The 22,494-nt window shown below is 43.2% G+C and overlaps 1 protein-coding gene across 2 annotated transcripts in view; it reads right to left on the minus strand.

Moving 5' to 3' along the window:
• Positions 1-22,494, minus strand: part of LOC144784686 (ATP-dependent translocase ABCB1-like) — a 1,804,387-nt gene that overhangs the window by 1,009,685 nt on the left and 772,208 nt on the right. For both annotated transcript variants that reach the window (XM_078663637.1, XM_078663636.1), the window contains one exon: positions 4,943-5,113. In XM_078663637.1, coding sequence (XP_078519763.1) covers positions 4,943-5,113 — 171 coding nt within the window. The remainder of the gene's footprint in view (positions 1-4,942; positions 5,114-22,494) is intronic.

Raw genomic sequence — 22,494 nt, forward strand, 5'->3', positions numbered from 1 at the left:
TGCAGCGGTATTTTTAGAGTCTGAAAAAACGTTTGATTCCGTTGAATGGCCCTTCATGCTGGCGGTGCAGTGGCAGATGGGAGTGGGTGATATATACATAAAACTAATCCAGGTGCTATATTCAAAACTGACAGCTCGGGTGCACATAAATAGGATGCTATCTACTCCGATACAAATCACAAGAGGTACAAGGCAAGGATGCCCGCTCTCACAGCTTCTATATGCCCTGGTCGCAGAACCATTAGCTTGTGCTATGCATGAATGCCATGCACATTGGGGAATTAGATTCCCAAACTACAATTTGATAATCTCTGCATACACAGATGATACGTTGTATGTATGTGACACCGAACAAATCTGACCACAGTACTATGGGAAGTGATGATGTTCGGCAGCACTTGGGACTATGTATAAATTGGAAGAAATTGCTACAGCTCACACCGCACCTACTAAGCTGGAGTTCTCGTTGGCGTGAACTACCAAGCCTGAACGATTCTTAGGGATTAGGATATACATTGACCCTGAAGTAATAAATATCGAAAACTACAGGAGAGCAGTACAACACTTAACAGAAGCTATAGAGAGATGTATTTAACTGGCCCTTTCATTGATAGGCCTTCTAGCCCTTATGAAATTGATTATCCTTTCACGTTTCTTATTCCTGTTTGCCAATATAACTATAAAACTGCCCAAAACAATGTTCCACAATATACACATCTTATCAACTCGCCTGGCCTGGGCTGCAAAACAACTGCATGTTGGGTGGACTACACTGACACTACCCTATACGTCTGGTGGACTTGACACACCTGATTTCGAGATATAGTATAGCGCAGCGCAGGCTATGCACACGCACCACTGGATTCATAGTCTGCCAGACCTCCCTCACCTATATTTGGAGAGACAGGACACTGACCCTTTATCACTCCCGCAATACCTACTAAGCACCGCCCGGCGCAGATATCATGCAATTGATGCAATAGGCACCACAAGATACCTTGTTAGGTAAGCAATAGATGACATGCAGGCTAAAATTCTCTATTCGTCGAAATTGCCAATTGAGTGGTGCGCATGGTCCCTCCGAGTGATGATAAGGCAGTATTGCAGACATTGAGCATGCTGAAACTACATAATATGGGAGACTTCTTCGCAAATGGGGTCTTAACACTTGGGAGCAGACCAAGCTTCAATACCTGTTATAAAATCAGTCACTAGATATAATTATCATAGGGCACGTCAATCACTGTGCACACTACTTAAGTCTGATATGCCAGAAAGGCCAGAAATAGCTCCACAGACACACCTACTTCGGATGAACACCCCCTGCTGAGGGATTTCATCACTATAGAAACTTAGGAGTCAAAAGACTACCCTGTTAGGCAAAAAGAGAAGTGGAGAAGTGTGGCTCACTGGTTAGAGGAGGCAGACCTGGAAGCAGAGGTCAGCCCGGGACCAGGGTTCAATTCCCGGCTCGGCGGGGTCTTGAGTCCTAAAAATGTCCATGGACTCGACAATTCTCGCTCCGGTGCCTACTCGATTCACGGGTTCACACTCTGCGACTCTGGGCAATAGCTTGCTTAATCTCCACAACGGCCCCTCGCGGTGGGATGCCTGGCTTTCACCTTGCGGATACCCTGCCGGGGTTATCTCACAGGGGAATACCAGGACGGGTTCCCTAAGCAAGCGCTTAGAAACCGCTCGGTGATTTGCGCTATATAAATTCCTGTACATTTACATTTACAAAAAGTATGACAAGACGGGCAGGATGATTTGGGCATAGTAATAACGGATAAATAATTAACAAACTGTTGCTCGATCACTGAAAACATATCTCAAAATGGTACACACCGTCTGGTCCACTTTAAATACCTAAACTGGGTATATTGTACACTGTCATGATTATTTAAATTTGGTCCTTGAAATGATGCTAGATGTCTGAGATGTGGCACGAGAGTGCTGAATTTAGCCATATGGCTTGGTCCTGCCCCAGGATTAGCAGATTCTGGGCAACAGTGACAATCACACTCCAGGAACTAGTGGAACCGACTCTTCCAGAATTGCAAATGGTGGCCTTACTAGGCTTTGATTGTGATATACCTCAAAAATATAGGCGCCTGGTAGCATTAGGCTTCCTAATGGCAAGAAGAAGAATTTCAAGGCGTTGGAAGACGGGCCCATTACTGACGCTGTCAGAATGGCACACAGACATAACTTATTGTAACACCCAAATGGACACCTTCAATGTACTTACGCCGGTCGACAGCAGGCCACACGACATATGGGGGCCATAATAAGTGTACTTGCATAGTAAGGTGGACACTATAGACGCAGCTAATGCTTAGCAAGGGATGGATAATACGCAAGGGAAAGGTAGCCTGAGTGTTGCATGAAAGGTTTGTGTGACCCCCCTGATGGGGACATTTTGCTGAACATCCAATAACATAGAATAGTTTACTCCTCTTGATTGATTACAAGATTGGGAAACTTATATAAAGTCAAATGTAAAGTACTTGTTAAGATTGCTAGATATACACAATGCGATTAAGATTGTAGTTCTACTATGACTCCCACTTGCTACTAGCTCCAGATCTCAACTATACGGATATGTACTTTTCCACCACATGGAAGTGTTGCTCTATGTTTAAATAGTAAATGGTGTTACTAGAAGACATATCATATTGATCATGGCACACAAAACGATAAATACAGATTTAAAAGAAATAAATCACATAAACCTGCAGCAGCACCAAAATCTTACGCCTCTGCAGAGCAGGCGTAACAAGGACAAATAATTTAGTTTCTCCCTGTTTTTTCCTCTTTCTATTTCTCTCTGCATTCTGCATCACACATAGAAAAGGAAAACGCCTCTTGGGATTGTTTTTGTAAAAGAAGGTACCCCACCCTGCACTAAAACAATCCTGCTTGCAACAGGGACACTCTTGCACCATGGTGCAAGGGTACTAATCTCGGTGTTAGGCAGAAAATGGTGCAACAACACAGGGGAAAAGGACAGGAATGCACAGCATTCCTGCTCTTTCACATCAGTGTAGGGCAGTGCAGCAAGAAGAGTTGCCACGCTGTCCTACGCCAAGTCCTATTAAATGTGGCACTTAATATGAAGCAAGATTCTTATTCTAATGTCCCTTACATTGACTGCCACCAAATGAATGAGTCTAAACTTCATTCAAGTTTAATTGTATTTTACAGCTCTTCTCGTCTTTCAGGTGTGTGTGCCTTCTAAGATGCATAAAAATTGCAGACAACCATGAAAAATTTGTGTTGCAGCTCTCTGCTGTGTGATAGACATGGGAAATATCAGAGCTCACTAGACTGCATGACACAACAGCAACATCATTAGGGCCTACCATTACCATTCCAATGCATATGGGATGTAATTCTTTGAGTCAGATGTGCCTATTTTGTGCCATAGAAGGTTTCTCTCTAAATATCAGTTTTTAACTCAAATAGTTTTTATTGAATTTCAAGAAAAGAACAAATAAATAATAATCACAGCAATGAAATATTAAATATCCGTTTTAAGCGGATTTCTAGAATATACATATCATTCATTACCTTGTTGACTCTCATACCCACTGGTTAATACTTCTAGTAGCACCATCAAATACATTTATCAGTGCTTGTTATCTAAAATAGCAGTAACCTACCTCTGTAGCTAAAGTTTCACTTTAACAAAATGCCTCAAAATGCTAAAGTTGCTGTAGCCATATCGAAACATCTTTTAAATAAAAAAGGAAACCAAATACGTGTATTAAATGTTTCTATCAATCTTTTTTATGTCAAAAGTTTTTATTGGTTGTTTCCAAAAATAACACAAAAGGCATGTACATACAATAATAAATACATAGGAACCAATGGTAGGTACAATAAGAATGGCGACTGACTGTAGAAATAAAAAGAAATAAATGCATGTCGATAATAGACATTAGGAGATTAATATGGGAACAAGGGGCAAACAGAAAGAAAAAAGATGCATGACAACAATCGTATATATTGCATAGGTAGTATCAACACAAGTACAGTGATCTGCAGGTATACACATTCATTGAAGATGATGGACCTATTAGTTTAGCACGTTGAGAGCGTGTAGGGCATATCAATCTTTATAGTCACAAAAACATCTGTGGTTTCTTTGACAAAAAGCTATTCATTAAATATTAATTTTAGATACTATTATTCTGTCACTGCATTGAATGTATATTCGTCTTTCTAATGGAATAAAATGCAGTCCTTATCCTACTGCATTTCACATTTCCCACCATATGACTACCTAGGTAGTACAACACATGCAAAGGACAGCAGACAATGTTCCCCAGAATTCAGGTATCTTTATGAGTTTGACCATTGTATTCTTTAAAAAATATATGAGGTTTACCAAGTTGCAAATTAAATGAAAATTCTTCTGTGTTAACCCTAAAGAGACCCTATCAGTTCTTTACTGTTATTTCTCATAACACTGAGCTCAATGGACTTCTGCAGATGAGTTAATCACTGCTGATTTCCACTGACAATTGTATCAATACTGATAATGCACTTGGTGCTGCTCTAGTATCCTTCGTGGAAACAGCCAGATTATTTGCATCATTATTGACAGACTAAACGCCTGCATATTATAAAAGTATTTTGCACCCTGAAGAACTGTTTTGCATTTTCTTTAATTTATGTATACTTAACCACACTATGTAAAACATATCATTAATGATTAGATGATGCTTTTCACCCATATGTGTAACTAGAATGCTTGTTACTCATTACTCATGTTATGTAATGTAAATTGTGACCTTTATTAGCCTCTGTCCCCATTTTGTTCGAATCTCATTCAGTGCAATCCATACAAACCTCAGTATGACACTTTTTTATTTAAGATCACAAGCACTTGAAATCATGACATGATGATTCAGCTCAGTAATAAATGGGTCCTTACCTTATCCAGAGCGTCTTGCACTACAGCTTCGCTCTGAGTGTCCAAAGCAGATGTTGCTTCATCCAGCAGCAAAATCTTCGGGTTCCTTGCTAGGGCTCGAGCAATGGCAATTCTCTGCTTTTGTCCTCCACTCAGCTGGGCTCCTCTTGCACCCACTACTGTATTAAATTTCTTGAATAAAGATAAATAGGTATTACATAAGCTTCATTCGTTTTTCTCTGTATGATCATTTGGTCACTGAACACAATTAAACAACCCACTGTTTTACGGAAACACTTAATACTTGCTGAATACCACTATGAGGAATCGTAAAATACAGAGTTCTCAAGGGGAATTAACTCTCATGACGAGTTAGAGATATTAAAATCCAGTGCAAACATCAGTAGATCAAAATAAAAAGAAGTATTATAGAAGTAATGAGACAGTTTTCGATGTTGATTCACCAAACTTCCTCAGGAAGACAACATACCCCTTTGACCTTAATAGGAAGCAGGCGCAGCCCGTGCAGGTAAGAGCGGTGGGGTGAGGGGCTTTGATATACGACGACGAGGGAAACTTGAATAAAAAACACATGGCTTTGGTTTAAATGTAAGTTCCCTCGTCACCGTATGTCGAATCCCTGCCCCACTGTTCTTACCTGCACGGGCCGCGCCTGATAGGAAGTAACCATTTGCCTCCAAATGCCCATAGGAAGTGATGTCACATGACCCTTAACCTTTATGACGTCACATAATTAACGTTGTTAAAAACCCATAAAAAGTGCATTGTAGTTTGGTTTGCCCTGTTCCCATCATGCTCTGGGACAGGAACAGACTAATTTGCATGTAGCCAGGTTCTGAGCTGGGATGGTGCAGTGAGCTAAAAAACGGTGATGGATCAAGCCCTGATCTTTGGACTGGGTAAGAGTGGTCTGCTTAATTCAGACACTCTGTTCATCACCACCCCCTTTTCTGAATCATTTTGTCCACCATAAGCGTGGAAGGGTATACTCAGATGTGAGTCCCTTGCTCATTGCACCATCAGGATTCAAGCAAGCCGGGTCGACGACGGCTGAAATGCCAGAAACCGGTCCCCGGAAGCTTGTTTCCTTCCCAGTATAAGAATTGGCTTGGTAGTTTGGTTTGCCCTGTTCCCATCATGCACTGGGACAGGAACAGACTAATTTGCATGTAGCCAGGTTCTGAGCTGGGATGGTGCAGTGAGCTAAAAAACGGTGATGGATCAAGTCCTGATCTTTGGACTGGGTAAGAGTGGTCTGCTTAATTCAGACACTCTGTTCATCACCACCCCCTTTTCTGAATCATTTTGTCCACCATAAGCGTGGAAGGGTATACTCAGATGTGAGTCCCTTGCTCATTGCACCATCAGGATTCAAGCAAGCCGGGCCGATGACGGCTGAAATGCCAGAAACCGGTCCCCGGAAGCTTGTTTCCTTCCCAGTATAAGAATTGGCTTGGTAGTTTGGTTTGCCCTGTTCCCATCATGCACTGGGACAGGAACAGACTAATTTGCATGTAGCCAGGTTCTGAGCTGGGATGGTGCAGTGAGCTAAAAAACGGTGATGGATCAAGCCCTGATCTTTGGACTGGGTAAGAGTGGTCTGCTTAATTCAGACACTCTGTTCATCACCACCCCCTTTTCTGAATCATTTTGTCCACCATAAGCGTGGAAGGGTATACTCAGATGTGAGTCCCTTGCTCACTGCACCATCAGGATTCAAGCAAGCCGGGCCGACGACGGCTGAAATGCCAGAAACTGGTCCCCGGAAGCTTGTTTCCTTCCCAGTATAAGAATTGGCTTGGTAGTTTGGTTTGCCCTGTTCCCATCATGCACTGGGACAGGAACAGACTAATTTGCATGTAGCCAGGTTCTGAGCTGGGATGGTGCAGTGAGCTAAAAAACGGGGATGGATCAAGCCCTGATCTTTGGACTGGGTAAGAGTGGTCTGCCTAATTCAGACACTCTGTTCATCACCACCCCCTTTTCTGAATCATTTTGTCCACCATAAGCGTGGGAGGGTATACTCAGATGTGAGTCCCTTGCTCATTGCACCATCAGGATTCAAGCAAGCCGGGCCGACGACGGCTGAAATGCCAGAAACCGGTCCCTGGACGCTTGTTTCTTTCCCAGTATAAGAATTGGCTTGGTAGTTTGGTTTGCCCTGTTCCCATCATGCACTGGGACAGGAACAGACTAATTTGCATGTAGCCAGGTTCTGAGCTGGGATGGTGCAGTGAGCTAAAAACGGTGATGGATCAAGCCCTGATCTTTGGACTGGGTAAGAGTGGTCTGCTTAATTCAGACACTCTGTTCATCACCACCCCCTTTTCTGAATCATTTTGTCCACCATAAGCGTGGAAGGGTATACTCAGATGTGAGTCCCTTGCTCATTGCACCATCAGGATTCAAGCAAGCCGGGCCGACGACGGCTGAAATGCCAGAAACCGGTCCCCGGAAGCTTGTTTCCTTCCCAGTATAAGAATTGGCTTGGTAGTTTGGTTTGCCCTGTTCCCATCATGCACTGGGACAGGAACAGACTAATTTGCATGTAGCCAGGTTCTGAGCTGGGATGGTGCAGTGAGCTAAAAAACGGTGATGGATCAAGCCCTGATCTTTGGACTGGGTAAGAGTGGTCTGCTTAATTCAGACACTCTGTTCATCACCACCCCCTTTTCTGAATCATTTTGTCCACCATAAGCGTGGAAGGGTATACTCAGATGTGAGTCCCTTGCTCATTGCACCATCAGGATTCAAGCAAGCCGGGCCGACGACGGCTGAAATGCCAGAAACCGGTCCCCGGAAGCTTGTTTCCTTCCCAGTATAAGAATTGGCTTGGTAGTTTGGTTTGCCCTGTTCCCATCATGCACTGGGACAGGAACAGACTAATTTGCATGTAGCCAGGTTCTGAGCTGGGATGGTGCAGTGAGCTAAAAAACGGTGATGGATCAAGCCCTGATCTTTGGACTGGGTAAGAGTGGTCTGCTTAATTCAGACACTCTGTTCATCACCACCCCCTTTTCTGAATCATGGTGTGAAAACCAACCCTGGCCACGGGTCAGTTAAGGACAGGAAATACCCCAAGGAAGGACAGTCATCAACGGGACAGCAGGTGCAGAATGGACACCCCAGGACAGGACAGGAAACCCAGATTAGGATCAGGACAGGAACACCAGGACACGACCAGCACCCGCAGTTCGGAAGCAACGCCTGCGCTCCACCCTCTCTGCAGCTATCAGTCAGGACCCCGATTGGGTTAGCGAACTCCCCAGCAAAGTGCTCCGCCAGCATTTAAGGTTTAGTAAAACCTTAGTCTATGGTCAAAATTCGGACAGAGTGCTCCGCAGCGCACTGTAAATTCAGTCACCTATTGAGTGCGTTGGGTCAGTGACAGGTCAGCTATTCAGACAAGTCGGACAAATTCCCTAGGTGAACCTAGGCTAGTTATACTGTTTTCGGGTCAGTGTACCACCCCCCAATGTTGCAAAGTGTCAGAATCCCCAATTTCGATTGGTCCTAAGGTAGGATGGGTTAACACACCAATCAGAACAGACTTTTCTAAGGCCTAATTTACATTTTAGGGTACCGCCTAGCAAGATTGGGGTTCCCATGAGAAGTCGCACTGAATACAATAGAAAGGAATACATTGTTAATAATGTAGCACATTTCGGTCTCTCTGGCTGGGTGAAGGTGCATCTTCCCAGGCACGTCTTGGCAGCGACTTTCTCTTGGCGCTGTGTCAATGCCACCTCGCCACTTCTGGTCCTGCGCAGTACCGCACTCCAAAATGGACTCACAAACCCCCATCACCCCTCCATGCCGAGGATACATGAAAAGTAAGCGAAAACAAATTAAAACATAGAAATAAATGAATGTATTACATATCATGATTTCGTACTTCAGGTTTATCATTATTAAAATATGCTATGCGATTAAGGGTAAGTGCAACAGACAATATCACAAGAGCAGCGGTGCAAGCTTCACCACGTTATCACATAAGCGGCCATCTTTTGGCTATTACGCTTGCGCATCCTTTCCCTCCAGACATGCAACTACGTCACGTCACGTGATTGTATCTAACGCATGCGCAGAAGCGAAATTCGAGCAGCGGACATTTTTATATACAAGGGTTATTTGTATTAATAAAACACATAGGCAAGCATCACTAAGATACACACGCACATTCAAAAATACATAAAATTAGTAAAAGAACAATTGGGATTACAGGATTATAACAGATTTCGAGGTTCTTGACTCGAGCAAGTCGCGATGCGAAATCTTGCTCTATCAATCCCCTCTTTGATGATATTTACTATCATCACAAAATAACGGAACCAGATGCCAACTTTCTTTCACACCTTGTACAACTCTATCTCCTCCAACAGGCGATTCAGTTTCTCTTTCTCATTTTTGGTAGGGTGAGAATTTTTCACCCTTTTGTAAATCTGATTATTCATTTCTTCCAATTCAAGCTCATCCGCACTTCTTTTCACACCTCTCGCATTCACTTGGTACTTCTTTATGTGTTTGCGACATTTGCAACAGACGAATATGAGGAATAGGATAAAACCTATCACTCCAATTGGCATCAGTATCTTAAACAATAAGCCTTTACCTAAGCTAGCAAACCAATGACCTACGTTGGAGAGACCATCAACCAGTCTCCTACAGGCACTGTCAACCTCGAGTGGTTTGAGTTCCTTTTCCAAATTAGTAATGTTTTTCACATATCTTTTGAGCTGCACACTTTTGTCCGGAATGTAAGTGCAACAATGTTGCGCCTTCAACATCCGGCAGACTCCGCCCTCTTTTGCTAATAAGGTGTCAAGAGCAAGTCTGTTCTGCAAAACCATTGATCTGATCGCAACCATTTCGGTATTGACCAGCAGAAATCCATGAGCCGTGTCAGTAGACAACACATCCACTATTGTGGATAATTTGCAAATTCTGTGAGTGTTCAGAACCACTCCCACTCCAGGTATCAGTGCACTAAAAATACTACCCATTATTTCTCCTACGCTTTCTCTTTTACTATGCACTAAGCCATTAGTGTTTTCATTGCTTCCAGCAATTTCATTCACATGGTATATTTTCGGGAAAACAATGCCAAAGTAGCAGCTTCCATACCAGGGATCCGGCAATTTGAAATAAGCCTTGCTTCCACATATATAATAAATTCCAGGAAACACAGGTTCTGACCCATTTTTGAAACCCCAACCTCAAATTACCTTGTAATTGTGCTCACATTGACTGGAACCAATGAAAATGTTATTATAATAACTAGTCTTCTCGCGGTGAAGACAGAGTTTCCCTTTCTTTTCGAAATCCAGCAACAAAGCAGGCCCCGCCCCACCATTTGAGGTGCTTTCCATGTCCTCAGCCCATTTTGGGGTTTTCTGTCTTTTGTCATTTGCCTTTCTTTGGAAACTCTCCCTTCTTTTCTCTGCCATGTTCAAGAATATTTTCTCTTGTTCATGTAATGAACAGGTCAAGTTATCTCTGTGTGCTTCATTTAAGTCTATGGTACCTATAGTCAGAAAGTATTCTCCCATATAACGTGTAACGTCACTTTAAGTATATACATGATTCAGGTTTCCACGTATAGGAAGTTCAGAAAAGATCACGTCATTGTTAGAGTAATAGTACTGTAACGGTCCTCTTTTATAAAACAAGCTAGCTAAAATGCTACAGGAAATTCCATATGTCAGGGGTAGGTGATGGTAAGTTACTCCCTCAGCTACAGAAGTGGGTAGCTTCATACAGACATAGCAGTCTTCTATCTCCATAGTTTCTACATAATGTACTAACAGGTTTGCGAAAACATTCAAATGAGTCTGGTTCTTAACTCCATGGTAATGTAGTCCTTCCTCATCTGATGCTTCTAAGTCTCGTTTTGTTTGTCTGAGTGCTTTTTCACGTCTTTCTACACTTCGTGTTGTCAGTTCTTCGGTGTCAGTAATCTTAGTAGGGTTAATATTAGTATTTTTGCTTACCATAAAAGGAATAAAAACCTTAGTCCTATCCAAACTATTATTACTATAGCTATACTACATATACACACTTTGCAGCATGTTTTGCAACAACTGCGACTAGGTCTACCATTCACGTTTGAATCAGACATTTTGGCTCAGAAGAAGTTTTCAACCCCTCTTTGTAACTTTACACAGGTAGCTTACTCTGTGCAATTTCAGGTGAGCTCGTCTTCTTCGGCAGACAAATCAGCAATCTGTTCTCCGTCACTCTCGTCAGAAATATCAAGATCCTCAAAATTTTCCAAAATCAGGTATGTCCATTCAGGATCTTGGTATTTTTCATTCAGTCTTTTTATTCGATCACTCCTTCTTTTGGAGCTCTCTCCAGTTTGCTCCGCAATCCGTGGACTTCTTCTTTTGTCTGCAAGTCTCTCTTCTACTGTTTTTATTCTTAATCTCAGTCTCTTAATATATCTTGGTTCGATATTTTTCTTTTTCTTAAGTCTTTTAGCTGGCACTGTGATTTGGCTTTCTTCTAATGCTCTTTTATTTTCATTTGTTTGTGGCACTTCTTCTGTCTCTTCCCTTCCTGTCTGACTAGTCCCAGGTCTTGTATCTATTTCTTCTGCCTGGTTACTAAGCTGGCCTGGTTCAGGTGAATTTTGGTTTTGGCTTTCAAATGTCTCTGTTTCTGTGTCCTGAACACGTTCTTCTAATTCTATCTGATCCTGTTCAAGCACTTCGATCTCTTGATTTTCTTCTGCTCGAATTTTTACACTAGTTCTAGTCTGTCCCTTTTCGATTTCAGGAGTTAGTGGAGGTGTGTCAATCACTTGCTCTGTCCCTGCCTGACCTTCCTCTTCGTCCTCAGATTTGACGTGAATCTCAATGATCTGAGGGTCTTCGCCTGTGCCTATCTCTTCCTCTCTATTCCACTCTCTATCTTCGTAGGTTCGCTCTCTTGTTCTGATTGGGTCTTCTATTAGATCGATTATGGGTATCCAATCAGCTGGACTGGTGCTCGGCTGTTCGTCATCAGCTACTTCAGGACCGACGTCTGCAGACCCCTCAGCTGGACAACCTTCAGCTCCAGGTTCCTCGTCCGGAGTTACCTTCTGTGTATGGCTGGCATGGATCCACTTGGGAACACCTGCACACTTCACCGCTGTCGTGGTTACCAGTATTATCTGGCGATTTTTCCCCCACCTCGGTGCAAGGCAACTCGAACGAGTATGTTTCTTGATTCTAACCCAGTCACCAGGAACCAATTTGTGAACTGGAGTTGTCGGGTTGGCGACGGCATCTTCCCCAATCTGGCGAGAGATAGAACGCACTTGGTCACCCAGTTGCTTGCAGTACTCAAGTACCAAATCATCAGTAATGTTTAACAGTTTGTACCCTGGTACCCATGCTTGTCTCATCACTCTTCCCATCAAGATTTCATGGGGGCTCAGGCCTGTTTTTTGGTCTGGAATACTTCTGAGTCCCATCAGAACAAGAGGCAAGGCATTTATCCAGTTCATGCCCGTAGAGTCACACATTTTTGCCAATCTTGATTTTATAGTGCCATTTAGTTGTTCTACCACTCCAGAAGCCTCTGGACGATATGCACAGTGCAGTTTTTGTGTGATTCCAAATGCTTTACAGAGCTGATCGATTACCTCATTCTGAAAATGTCCGCCCCTATCTGATTCAATAGTGACTGGAACCCCGAACCTGGGTATCAACTCTCGTAGTAACAACTTGGCTACTGTTATGGCATCACTCTGTTTGGCAGGGTAAGCTTCCACCCATTTTGAGAATAGGCAGACAATGACAAGGACATATCTTTTCCCCTCGCAACGAGGCATGGTGATGAAGTCAATCTGTATTCTCACAAAGGGACCCCCTGATTTCCCAATTTTCCCCAGTTCAACTACTGTTCTTTTGCCAGCGTTGAACTGTTGACACGTCAAGCACCTCTGGCAAAGGGATTCTGCCACCTTCCTGAACTTCGGGTTATACCAGGTCTGTTGAAATACCAGAACCATGGCATCCCTACCAGTGTGTGAATCTCCATGTATTAGCCTTGCCATAGTGGCGAACAGGTGCCTAGGTAACACAGGTATACCATTTGGGCCCACAATGACACCATCCTCACGTCTTGGTCGACAACCAAGTTTCCTCCACTTCTCTTGCTCTTTCGCTGGCACAGCATGCTGCCAATCTCTCACTTCATCCCAGGTAGGCACTTCTTCAAACACCATAAGTTGGCAGCTGTTTCCAGTCCCTCCCAGTCTGATATTTATTGACATGCGATCCATAGCACATTGTTTTGCCACTCGATCAGCAAAATCATTTTCCAAAGATACAGGGTCAAGGCCCTTTTTATGAGCAACACATTTGACCACTGCCAATTCTTTTGGTAATTGGATTGCCTCTAGAAGGTCTTGTACAATCTTTCCATTTCGAATGGGGGTACATGATGAAGTCAGGAATTCTCTTTGTAGCCATAACTGGCCAAAGTCATGCACCACCCCATAACAGTACTGACTGTCAGTATACACTGTTATTCTTTTGTCTTTTCCCAATTTACAAGCTCTTATCAGGGCAATCAATTCGGCTACTTGTGCAGACTTTATTCCAAATAAACAGGATGCTTCTTCAATTTTGTCTACAGCGACCACAGCGTATGCAGCACTTAGGCCTACAAGTTCGTGTCTCATGCATGAACCACCCACAAACCATTCCTTATCATGTTCGGGCAAAGGTGTTTCTTTAATGTCTGGACGGGGTTTAGTACTGAATTCTGTCAAGTTAATGCAGTCATGCTCATTCTCTCCCTCAGCTTCCATTACCATTGAGTCAGGGAGTAGAGTGGCTGGGTTCAAAATATTACACCGAGTGATGACTACATTTGCATCACCCATGAGAATCCTCTCATATTTAGTCAGCCGACTAGGGGTGAGATACTGAGTCTTAGTCCGGGTCAATAAAATCACAACTGCATGTGGAACATACACAGTCACAGGATGTCCCATGACAATGGATTCACTCTGTTCTAAACGTGTGCAAGTTGCAGCTACTGCTTTCAGACACCCAGGTAATCCAGCAGCCACTGGTTCCAAAGTGGCAGAGAAATATGCCACGGGCCTTCTGGTCAAGCCATGCTCCTGAGTCAGGACTGACAATGCACAATTATCACGAGTGTCACAAAATAGGGCAAACTCCTTGGAATAGTCAGGCATCCCTAGAGCAGGGGCTGTACACAGACAATCTCGCAACTGAGTGAAGGCTGTTAAGCTCTCATCATCCCATTCCACAGGGTCCTGTGCTCCTTTCTTTGTCATTTTTATCAAAGGCTTGGCTAAGACTGCGAATCCCACAATCCATTGCCTGCAGTAACCTACAACTCCGAGGAACATTCTGACTTCTTTCTGAGTATGGGGTAACTGCATATTTTGAATTATTCTGACTCTCTCTAAGGTGACTTTTCTGACGCCTTTCTCTATCTGGTGCCCCAGATATTTTACTGATTTTGAACAGAACTGCAATTTTTCAGGGGCCACTTTATGTCCCTTTTCACCTAGGTGGTTCAGTAAGGCAATGGTGTCAATCACGCAATCTCTATGACTTTTAGACGCCACCAAGAGGTCGTCAATATATTGCACCAGTACAGACTTTCCAGGTAAGACTAAGGATTCAAGGCATTTTTTCAAGATCTGATTAAAGATAGAGGGGCTTTCTGTGTACCCCTGGGGGACACGATTCCAAACATACACGTGACTGTTGAAAGCAAATGAGAAAAGAAATTTGCTGTCTGGATGCAATGGGATCGAAAAGAATGCGTGACATAGGTCTATCACAGTAAACCATTCAGCATCCCAGGGAATCTGATACAGAATCACTGCTGGGTTTGGGACGATAGGACAGCAAGGAACCACAATTTTATTTACCTTTCTCAGGTCCTGTAATACTCTGTATTTGCCACTAGGCTTTTTGATGCCCATAATTGGTGAGTTACACGGGCTACTCATCACTTCTTGTATGATGTTTGCTTCTAGCAATTTCTGTATTTCAATGGCCACTCCTGCTCTTACTTCGGCACTCATTCTGTAGGGCTTAGTATTTGGGTAAACTGCATTTTCTTTCATGGCTATTTGTATGGGGTCTACGTTTGTCATCAATCCTACATCCTTTCCAGTAAAGTCCCACACTTCTGGTTTCACTGTCTTTTGGAGTTCTTCAGGTAAGTCCTGCATAGTCATTCGTTTGATTTCTGAGTCAGGTCTGACTAACATTAATTTGTAGATGCCATCTTCATCTGGGGTCTGAATTTCGACGCCCTTTGGTGTGCAAAAGATGGTGCAGTTCATTTTGCACAGCAAATCACGTCCCAATAAGTTCACTGGACTAGTATCACAGACGACAAATCTATGCATTTCTTTGAAGTTCCCTATTGAGATTTCCATGGGTTCTGTAACGGGGGTACTAATCAATTGATTAGATACACCCACTACTTGGATTGCTTCTCCCGAGAGGGGTAGGTTTGGAACGTCCGCTGTTCTCACAGTAGAACGGGTAGCACCAGTGTCCAACAGAAAGGTGACATCATTCCCATCAACCTTTCCTTCAATGTATGGCCCTGACTGGTCTACCGGCAAGGAGGCGCCAAGTACACACTCCTCGTCCTCCCCTCTCAGGCCCCGTCAGTACTGGTCGTCACAGAAAAAAGTGTCATTTAACAAATACTGCGAAGTTGCTGCATTTCTGTTCTCATTGCCTCCCCAGATCTCTACGTCGTCACCCTGCGGTGATTTCCCCTTAAAACAAGGTTTTGGTGCTCGGGGCACTTGAATCGTTTTTACCTGCTGCTGGGTCTTTCTTGGTTTTTCATTCTGCGTCTGTGGAATTAAATCAGGGGTTTGGGTATTATCATGCTGTAAATACGGACACTCGTCTCTCCAATGTCCAATTTCTCCGCACTGGTGGCAGGGAAATTTCTTTTTAGCTTCCTCTCTGCTCATTTTTGCTCGTGGCTTTCCCCCACCCCCAGGGCCTTGGTTCTGAGTAGTTTTATTTAACGTATTCCATTGCTTTTCCTGCTGTTCTGCGAGCTTTACTTGTGCCCACATCACTTTCTCCTTCAAAGCCTTTTTCTTTTCTGCCATCTCGTCCTCACAGTACTTTGCGTACCGTAGGACCTCGTCCATTTTCTTGGACTGCCAACAGATTTTGTTATCCTTTATCCACTGGCAAATTTCGGGTCTTAAACCGTTTACAAACCTGTAAATGAAGTGGGTCATATCCTTCATCTCGATGTTATCTATACCACTGTATGTTTTGAACACCTGCAACAGCCTTTCATAAAAGGAATGCACAGTCTCGTCCCTTTCCTGCGTGGTTCTATCTATCTTGGTCCAATCAGTTTCCTTTGCAGGCACTTTTCCCTTCAGGTGTTGAATTACTTGTTCATATTTTTTCATCACTTCTTTAGATGGTTTCCCTGTTTTTGAGTCCCTCGGGTATTCCTCACTAGGCCAAGCTATGGCTATTTTACACTCGGTCCATAGATCTACCGGGACCACAATGTCAAAGTACCCATCCAGATCCTTCCATAAGCATTTTTGCACCTTTACAAACCTTTTCACCTGCCTGTACCAATCCACAGGCTTCTCTCGTAATTTCGGGAAGTCATTGGTAAAGGACACAATATCCTGTCTGGACCACGGAACATGCACATATTTTCCACCTGGCACTTCGCGCATAGGGTATAACTGTTCTGGTTTATCAGCTTCTTGTAGAACGAATTTTGGGGTCGCTTGTTTGGATCTAGCCTCATCTTTCTTCTTGGCCCATCTGGCTTTCCATTTTTCTACATCTCCCCATTTCTGCAACACCGTCAATATTTCCTTGACCTGTGCCTTCTTTCCTGACACATTCAGGTTTTCCAAATCTTTGTCTGAAAATTCTGCTCTATACGGTTTCTGCAAAGGTTTCGATTTAGAAATATCTATTCCCCTGCTAGCAGCAGTGTCCGTTAATTTTTCATGAAGTACTCGGGCATTTCGGGTAAGACTTTTGCAAATAAACAACAGCTCTTCTTCGGAGTAGGTATTTAATCTGTCTAATCCTATGTTTCCTGCCATTAGCTCTTCTATTTCTACTCTCAGTTTGTAGAGATCTAAGGGTTTTGTCTGCGGAGTTCGTTTTTCTAATTCTTGACTCCATCTTTCAATTTCTTCAGGAGTCACAGGCGTGACATTCTTAGTACCTGAAGTTGATTCCATTTGAATCTCCCTCGTATTAAAAGGATTATGTCTTTTCTGCATCCTTTTCCCTGTATTTCTAATGGGCAAATCCAGTAGCGAGACCTCAGACTCACATTCACTTGTCTGGTCATCTACGATTAAGGGTTCTGGTCTTGGCTGTGCTATGACCGGGGTAATGACTGGAGTTTTCGGACTCTCTTGTCGGTCCCCATACAACGGAACCACGGGTCCGATAGTTACTGGGATTGTCAAGGCTTCAGGACTCGTATTCAACTGGGAGATTTTCTGAATTATTTCAGCTCTCTGCTTTGCTAGAACCTCTCGCTCCTTTTCTTCCAATAATCTCTCTAAGGATTTGTCATGTAACACCTGTGGGGTCAGAGTGGGAGCATAACTCGGGGCAGTGGGATGTGTCTCACTTGGTCCTTCGCCATAATTAGGTCATGGGAACAAACTTCCTGTGCCTAGGGATCTTGGTTCCTCCTCATATAGAGGTTGTAAGAACGGCATTCCTGAACCTGATGGTCTTGTCTCACCTTCATAGGGAGGTCTAGAGGAAAAGTCTCTTTCACGGGAGTATCTTGCATCCCCACTAGCTGGTATTCTTGGATAAATATCTCTTGTATCTACGGGACCTAAACTCTCGGTATAAGGAGGTATGAGGCAACCCCCTCCTACACTGGCAGATCTGGCCTCGCCCTGGAGAGGAGGTCTTCGAGAATGATCCCCCTCACTAGAAGGTCTGTGTCCTTCATTATAAGGAGGTGGACTTCTCATAAACAGGTCATCTAATAATTCATCATCCGACTCTCCAATAGGCACCCAATGTTTGCATTTTTCTGTTTTCTTTTCCCCCCAGGAGGCCCACATGCTGGCATCATTGGAAACAGTCCTTCTACAATCATATTCTGTCTCCACTGTTTCATCTTTTTGGCTCGGGCTTCCTGCTTCAATTTTGGATAAAATTTAGTTAACCCTTTATCCATTCGGGGCTTATCCCTTTCAAAAGCCTCAATCTCCCATTCCTCTAGTGCTTCGTATTGCGTTAATCTAGGTCTGGGATGTAAATCATTCATTCGGGTTCTCAAATTAAACAGAATCCTGCTGTTAAATGTACCTTCTAACGGAAAAGCCAATACTCCGTCATCTTTCGTGTATTCCGCCCAATTTTCCAACCATACACATGTGTTGTACCCTTTATCGAACATCATGAAAGATGCGGGAGTATTCGGTGGCGGAATGACAACACCTTCTCTAGTTTTAATCGGCTTGTCCTTTTTGAAGTAATTCTTTACCTTATTTACGAGAGACAATTTTCTCTTGTTTCCGTACATAATGTCGTTTTTAACTCCTTTCCACTGATCGTTCTCAAATCCCATATGCCGTGGATCGGGTCGAGTATGAGGTCTATATGAATGCCACATACGATTCCTACGAGTGACTTCTGTTTACGAAATCACTTCCAATCTAAGTGCGTCTTTTATTTTCGTGCGTCCAATGAAATGCACAAATTCAAATATTCTCGCGCAATGGGTGCGCGGCCCTTTCGCGAGACAGTTCTCACGCTTCGGCGCTCACCCCTCCTTTACAATTCCAGCTCCGCTACTCACCCGCTGCGTCTACCAATCCCAGCGCGGCACAGAGTGACGTCAGAGCAGCTTCGCGCCTGACTCCCTCCTTTACAAGGTAACGGAAACTTTCTTATTTTCTAAAGTGCTAGTGCTTGGTTATTTAACAACGAATACACATTCGCCACTGTGCTCAAGTGTCTAGACAGGAAAGAATTTTTTTCACTGCAAGTAAACTACTTTCATTTACTTTTCACACACTACGGATAGGTCTCTTCTGCCTACCCTTCTCCCAAGCATTGGAGAACCTGCTACTCCCCTAGACTCATCCACCTTTCCAGGATATATTCAAGTCTAGAGTTTCACCAGCGAACCCCTTTGCTTTCACCCAGGCTTCGATGAACCTGCTACTCTTCCGGTGTGACCCTCACTAGGTTATGCCACAATAGGAACTTTGCCATTGAACCTCGTTGCTAACATTTATTCAAACATACATTCAGAAAAACCCTAGTTAGTGCTTCCAGTTCTGCCTAACCTGCACCAACTTTCCTTAAAAGCCAGTGACCTCAAAGCAAATGGATTCTATTCACCATTCGCTATTCAATTCCCCGGGGATTCCGACAACACATAAGACGTTTTACAAATGAATGGATTAATACATATATCAATATAATAACAAGAATAACAAATTTAAAACATTTCATAATTTTTCAAAGCAAACATTTCAAGTGAGTGATCAAATCACCTGAACTACCTACCCTCGTAGCAGCAAATAAGGTTTCCTACCTAGCAGCCTCCAACTTGCTAATCTAACTAGTCCTACCTATCCTTTAACTATTCCCTAACCATCCTCTATGCTACCAGATAATTACTGATAGAGATCACAGGTCACCCGACCAATAATTTCACCACTTAGGTTTCGGGCCCATATACTTCAATTCACCATCTACATTGATCAGATGACCTTACAATCTACTACCAATAACCATGAGTCCTTTCGATTTGTTTCTAGTGTACCCGACTTACCATCCACCGTTACGGGTATCTATGACCACGATGGGTCAGGGAGCTAGCTGTAAAAGGAAAGGCAGCAAAATATAAAACTCAACTTTATAACCCTTGTTACTTTTATAAAATGACCACGGACAACTGGGAAGTTTTAAGAATTTTATCTTAATAATTTGTTTCTGAGAGTAGTAGGCTTACAGTTAAGAGGCAGTCAATAATCAAGATAACAAAAATCATATAACCATAAAGGAAAAAAGTAAGGGCAAACATTTAGGTTTTCTAAAATGATAGTGCGACAGGGAACACGCTTAAGTAGAGTAAATTGTCACTCAAGAATAGACATCTTAAAAGGGCAAACTTATGCAAGTATACATTTATACTATGGGAAACGTATTTCATGAATATGAATGGGAAAATGGGAATCCTAAACAGCTATAATAAGGGTGAAAAGTGGAACACGCTATAACTCTAGAAAATTACTTCAGTCAGTTTTATATGAGAAAATTATAGACCACATCAGAAAATTGCAAACTGCAATGGAGAAAATGATTTCTAAAAGGTAGGGTAACATAGGAACACGCTATGAAATTAAATGCGAATGACTTTAATGAGATGCAATGGTTGCGGAAAGCATGGAAACTTATCATATGCAAAGGTATGTCTTTATTGAAGCAAAGACAGAAAAATAGAAAGGTGCAGTTTAGGGTTTTCAGCAAGATATTTACCTAGACTGGTGTGAAAACCAACCCTGGCCACGGGTCAGTTAAGGACAGGAAATACCCCAAGGAAGGACAGTCATCAACGGGACAGCAGGTGCAGAATGGACACCCCAGGACAGGACAGGAAACCCAGATTAGGATCAGGACAGGAACACCAGGACACGACCAGCACCCGCAGTCCGGAAGCAACGCCTGCGCTCCACCCTCTCTGCAGCTATCAGTCAGGACCCCGATTGGGTTAGCGAACTCCCCAGCAAAGTGCTCCGCCAGCATTTAAGGTTTAGTAAAACCTTAGTCTATGGTCAAAATTCGGACAGAGTGCTCCGCAGCGCTCTGTAAATTCAGTCACCTATTGAGTGCGTTGGGTCAGTGACAGGTCAGCTATTCAGAGAAGTCGGACAAACCTAAGCTAGTTATACTGTTTTCGGGTCAGTGTACCACCCCCCAATGTTGCAAAGTGTCAGAATCCCCAATTTCGATTGGTCCTAAGGTAGGATGGGTTAACACACCAATCAGAACAGACTTTTCTGAGGCCTAATTTACATTTTAGGGTACCGCCTAGCAAGATTGGGGTTCCCATGAGAAGTCGCACTGAATACAATAGAAAGGAATACATTGTTAATAATGTAGCACATTTCGGTCTCTCTGGCTGGGTGAAGGTGCATCTTCCCAGGCACGTCTTGGCAGCGACTTTCTCTTGGCGCTGTGTCAATGCCACCTCGCCACTTCTGGTCCTGCGCAGTACCGCACTCCAAAATGGACTCACAAACCCCCATCACCCCTCCATGCCGAGGATACATGAAAAGTAAGCGAAAACAAATTAAAACATAGAAATAAATGAATGTATTACATATCATGATTTTGTACTTCAGGTTTATCATTATAAAAATATGCTATGCGATTAAGGGTAAGTGCAACAGACAATATCACAAGAGCAGCGGTGCAAGCTTCACCACGTTATCACATAAGCGGCCATTTTTTGGCTATTACGCATGCGCACCCTTTCCCTCCAGAACTGCAACTACGTCACGTCACGTGATTGTATCTAACGCATGCGCAGAAGCGAAATTCGAGCAGCGGCCATTTTTATATACAAGGGTTATTTGTATTAATAAAACACATAGGCAAGCATCACTAAGATACACACGCACGTTCAAAAATACATAAAATTAGTAAAACGAACAATTGGGATTACAGGATTATAACAGATTTCGAGGTTCTTGACTCGAGCAAGTCGCGATGCGAAATCTTGCTCTATCAGTATCACCCAAAAAACTATGGGCATGTTCATGACAGGAGTTGCGCTGCACTTGCACCATGCAAAGCGGTGTGCATGCGTGACATAACTCCAAATTGCAATGTATGAAGCCCTGACTGGCATCATGAACCTGGAGTAAGGCACCGCAGCACAAACTTTCCTAGGTGAGGCGCAAAGAAGAAATATATTTTTATTTCTCAGCGTTTCTTGTTCTTTCCTGCGTCACACAGAAAAATGATAATGCATCAGGGGATTGTTTTGGTGCAGGAAGGTGCACCTTCCTGCACAAAAACAATCCTCCTTACAACGCAGATCCATTGTACCATGGTGTAAGCGTGCATGAGTTGGTGCCATTCAGCAAAAGCGACACCAGAGCAGAGACAAAGGTAGGGATGCACTGTTTTCTTTTCAATACAATTCCTGCCCTTTCCCTGTCATGCATCACAGCAAGGTGACTTGCTGTGCTGCACTGCATGACTTTGTCATAAATATGGCCTTATGTGGTCATCTGAAGAGAATATAGTGCCATAAAACACGGAATAGCACTGGGAACCATTACCCTCTGTGCATACTGCAAACAATGGGAAATGTACTGACTGGTAAATCATAGGGGAGAGGAAAAAAGGGATAAAGAATTATTGCAATGTCCGTATTGCGATCATGCGTTGTATCTTATTGGCTTAAGTTATTCCTATTATTAATGCATTTTGATTTATGATCATTTGCATAGAGGTGAACGTTTTATACAAACACAACATTTCTAAGCACTTGCAAACATA

The sequence above is a fragment of the Lissotriton helveticus genome, chromosome 10, assembly GCF_964261635.1.
Source record: "Lissotriton helveticus chromosome 10, aLisHel1.1, whole genome shotgun sequence".
NCBI lineage: Eukaryota > Metazoa > Chordata > Amphibia > Caudata > Salamandridae > Lissotriton > Lissotriton helveticus.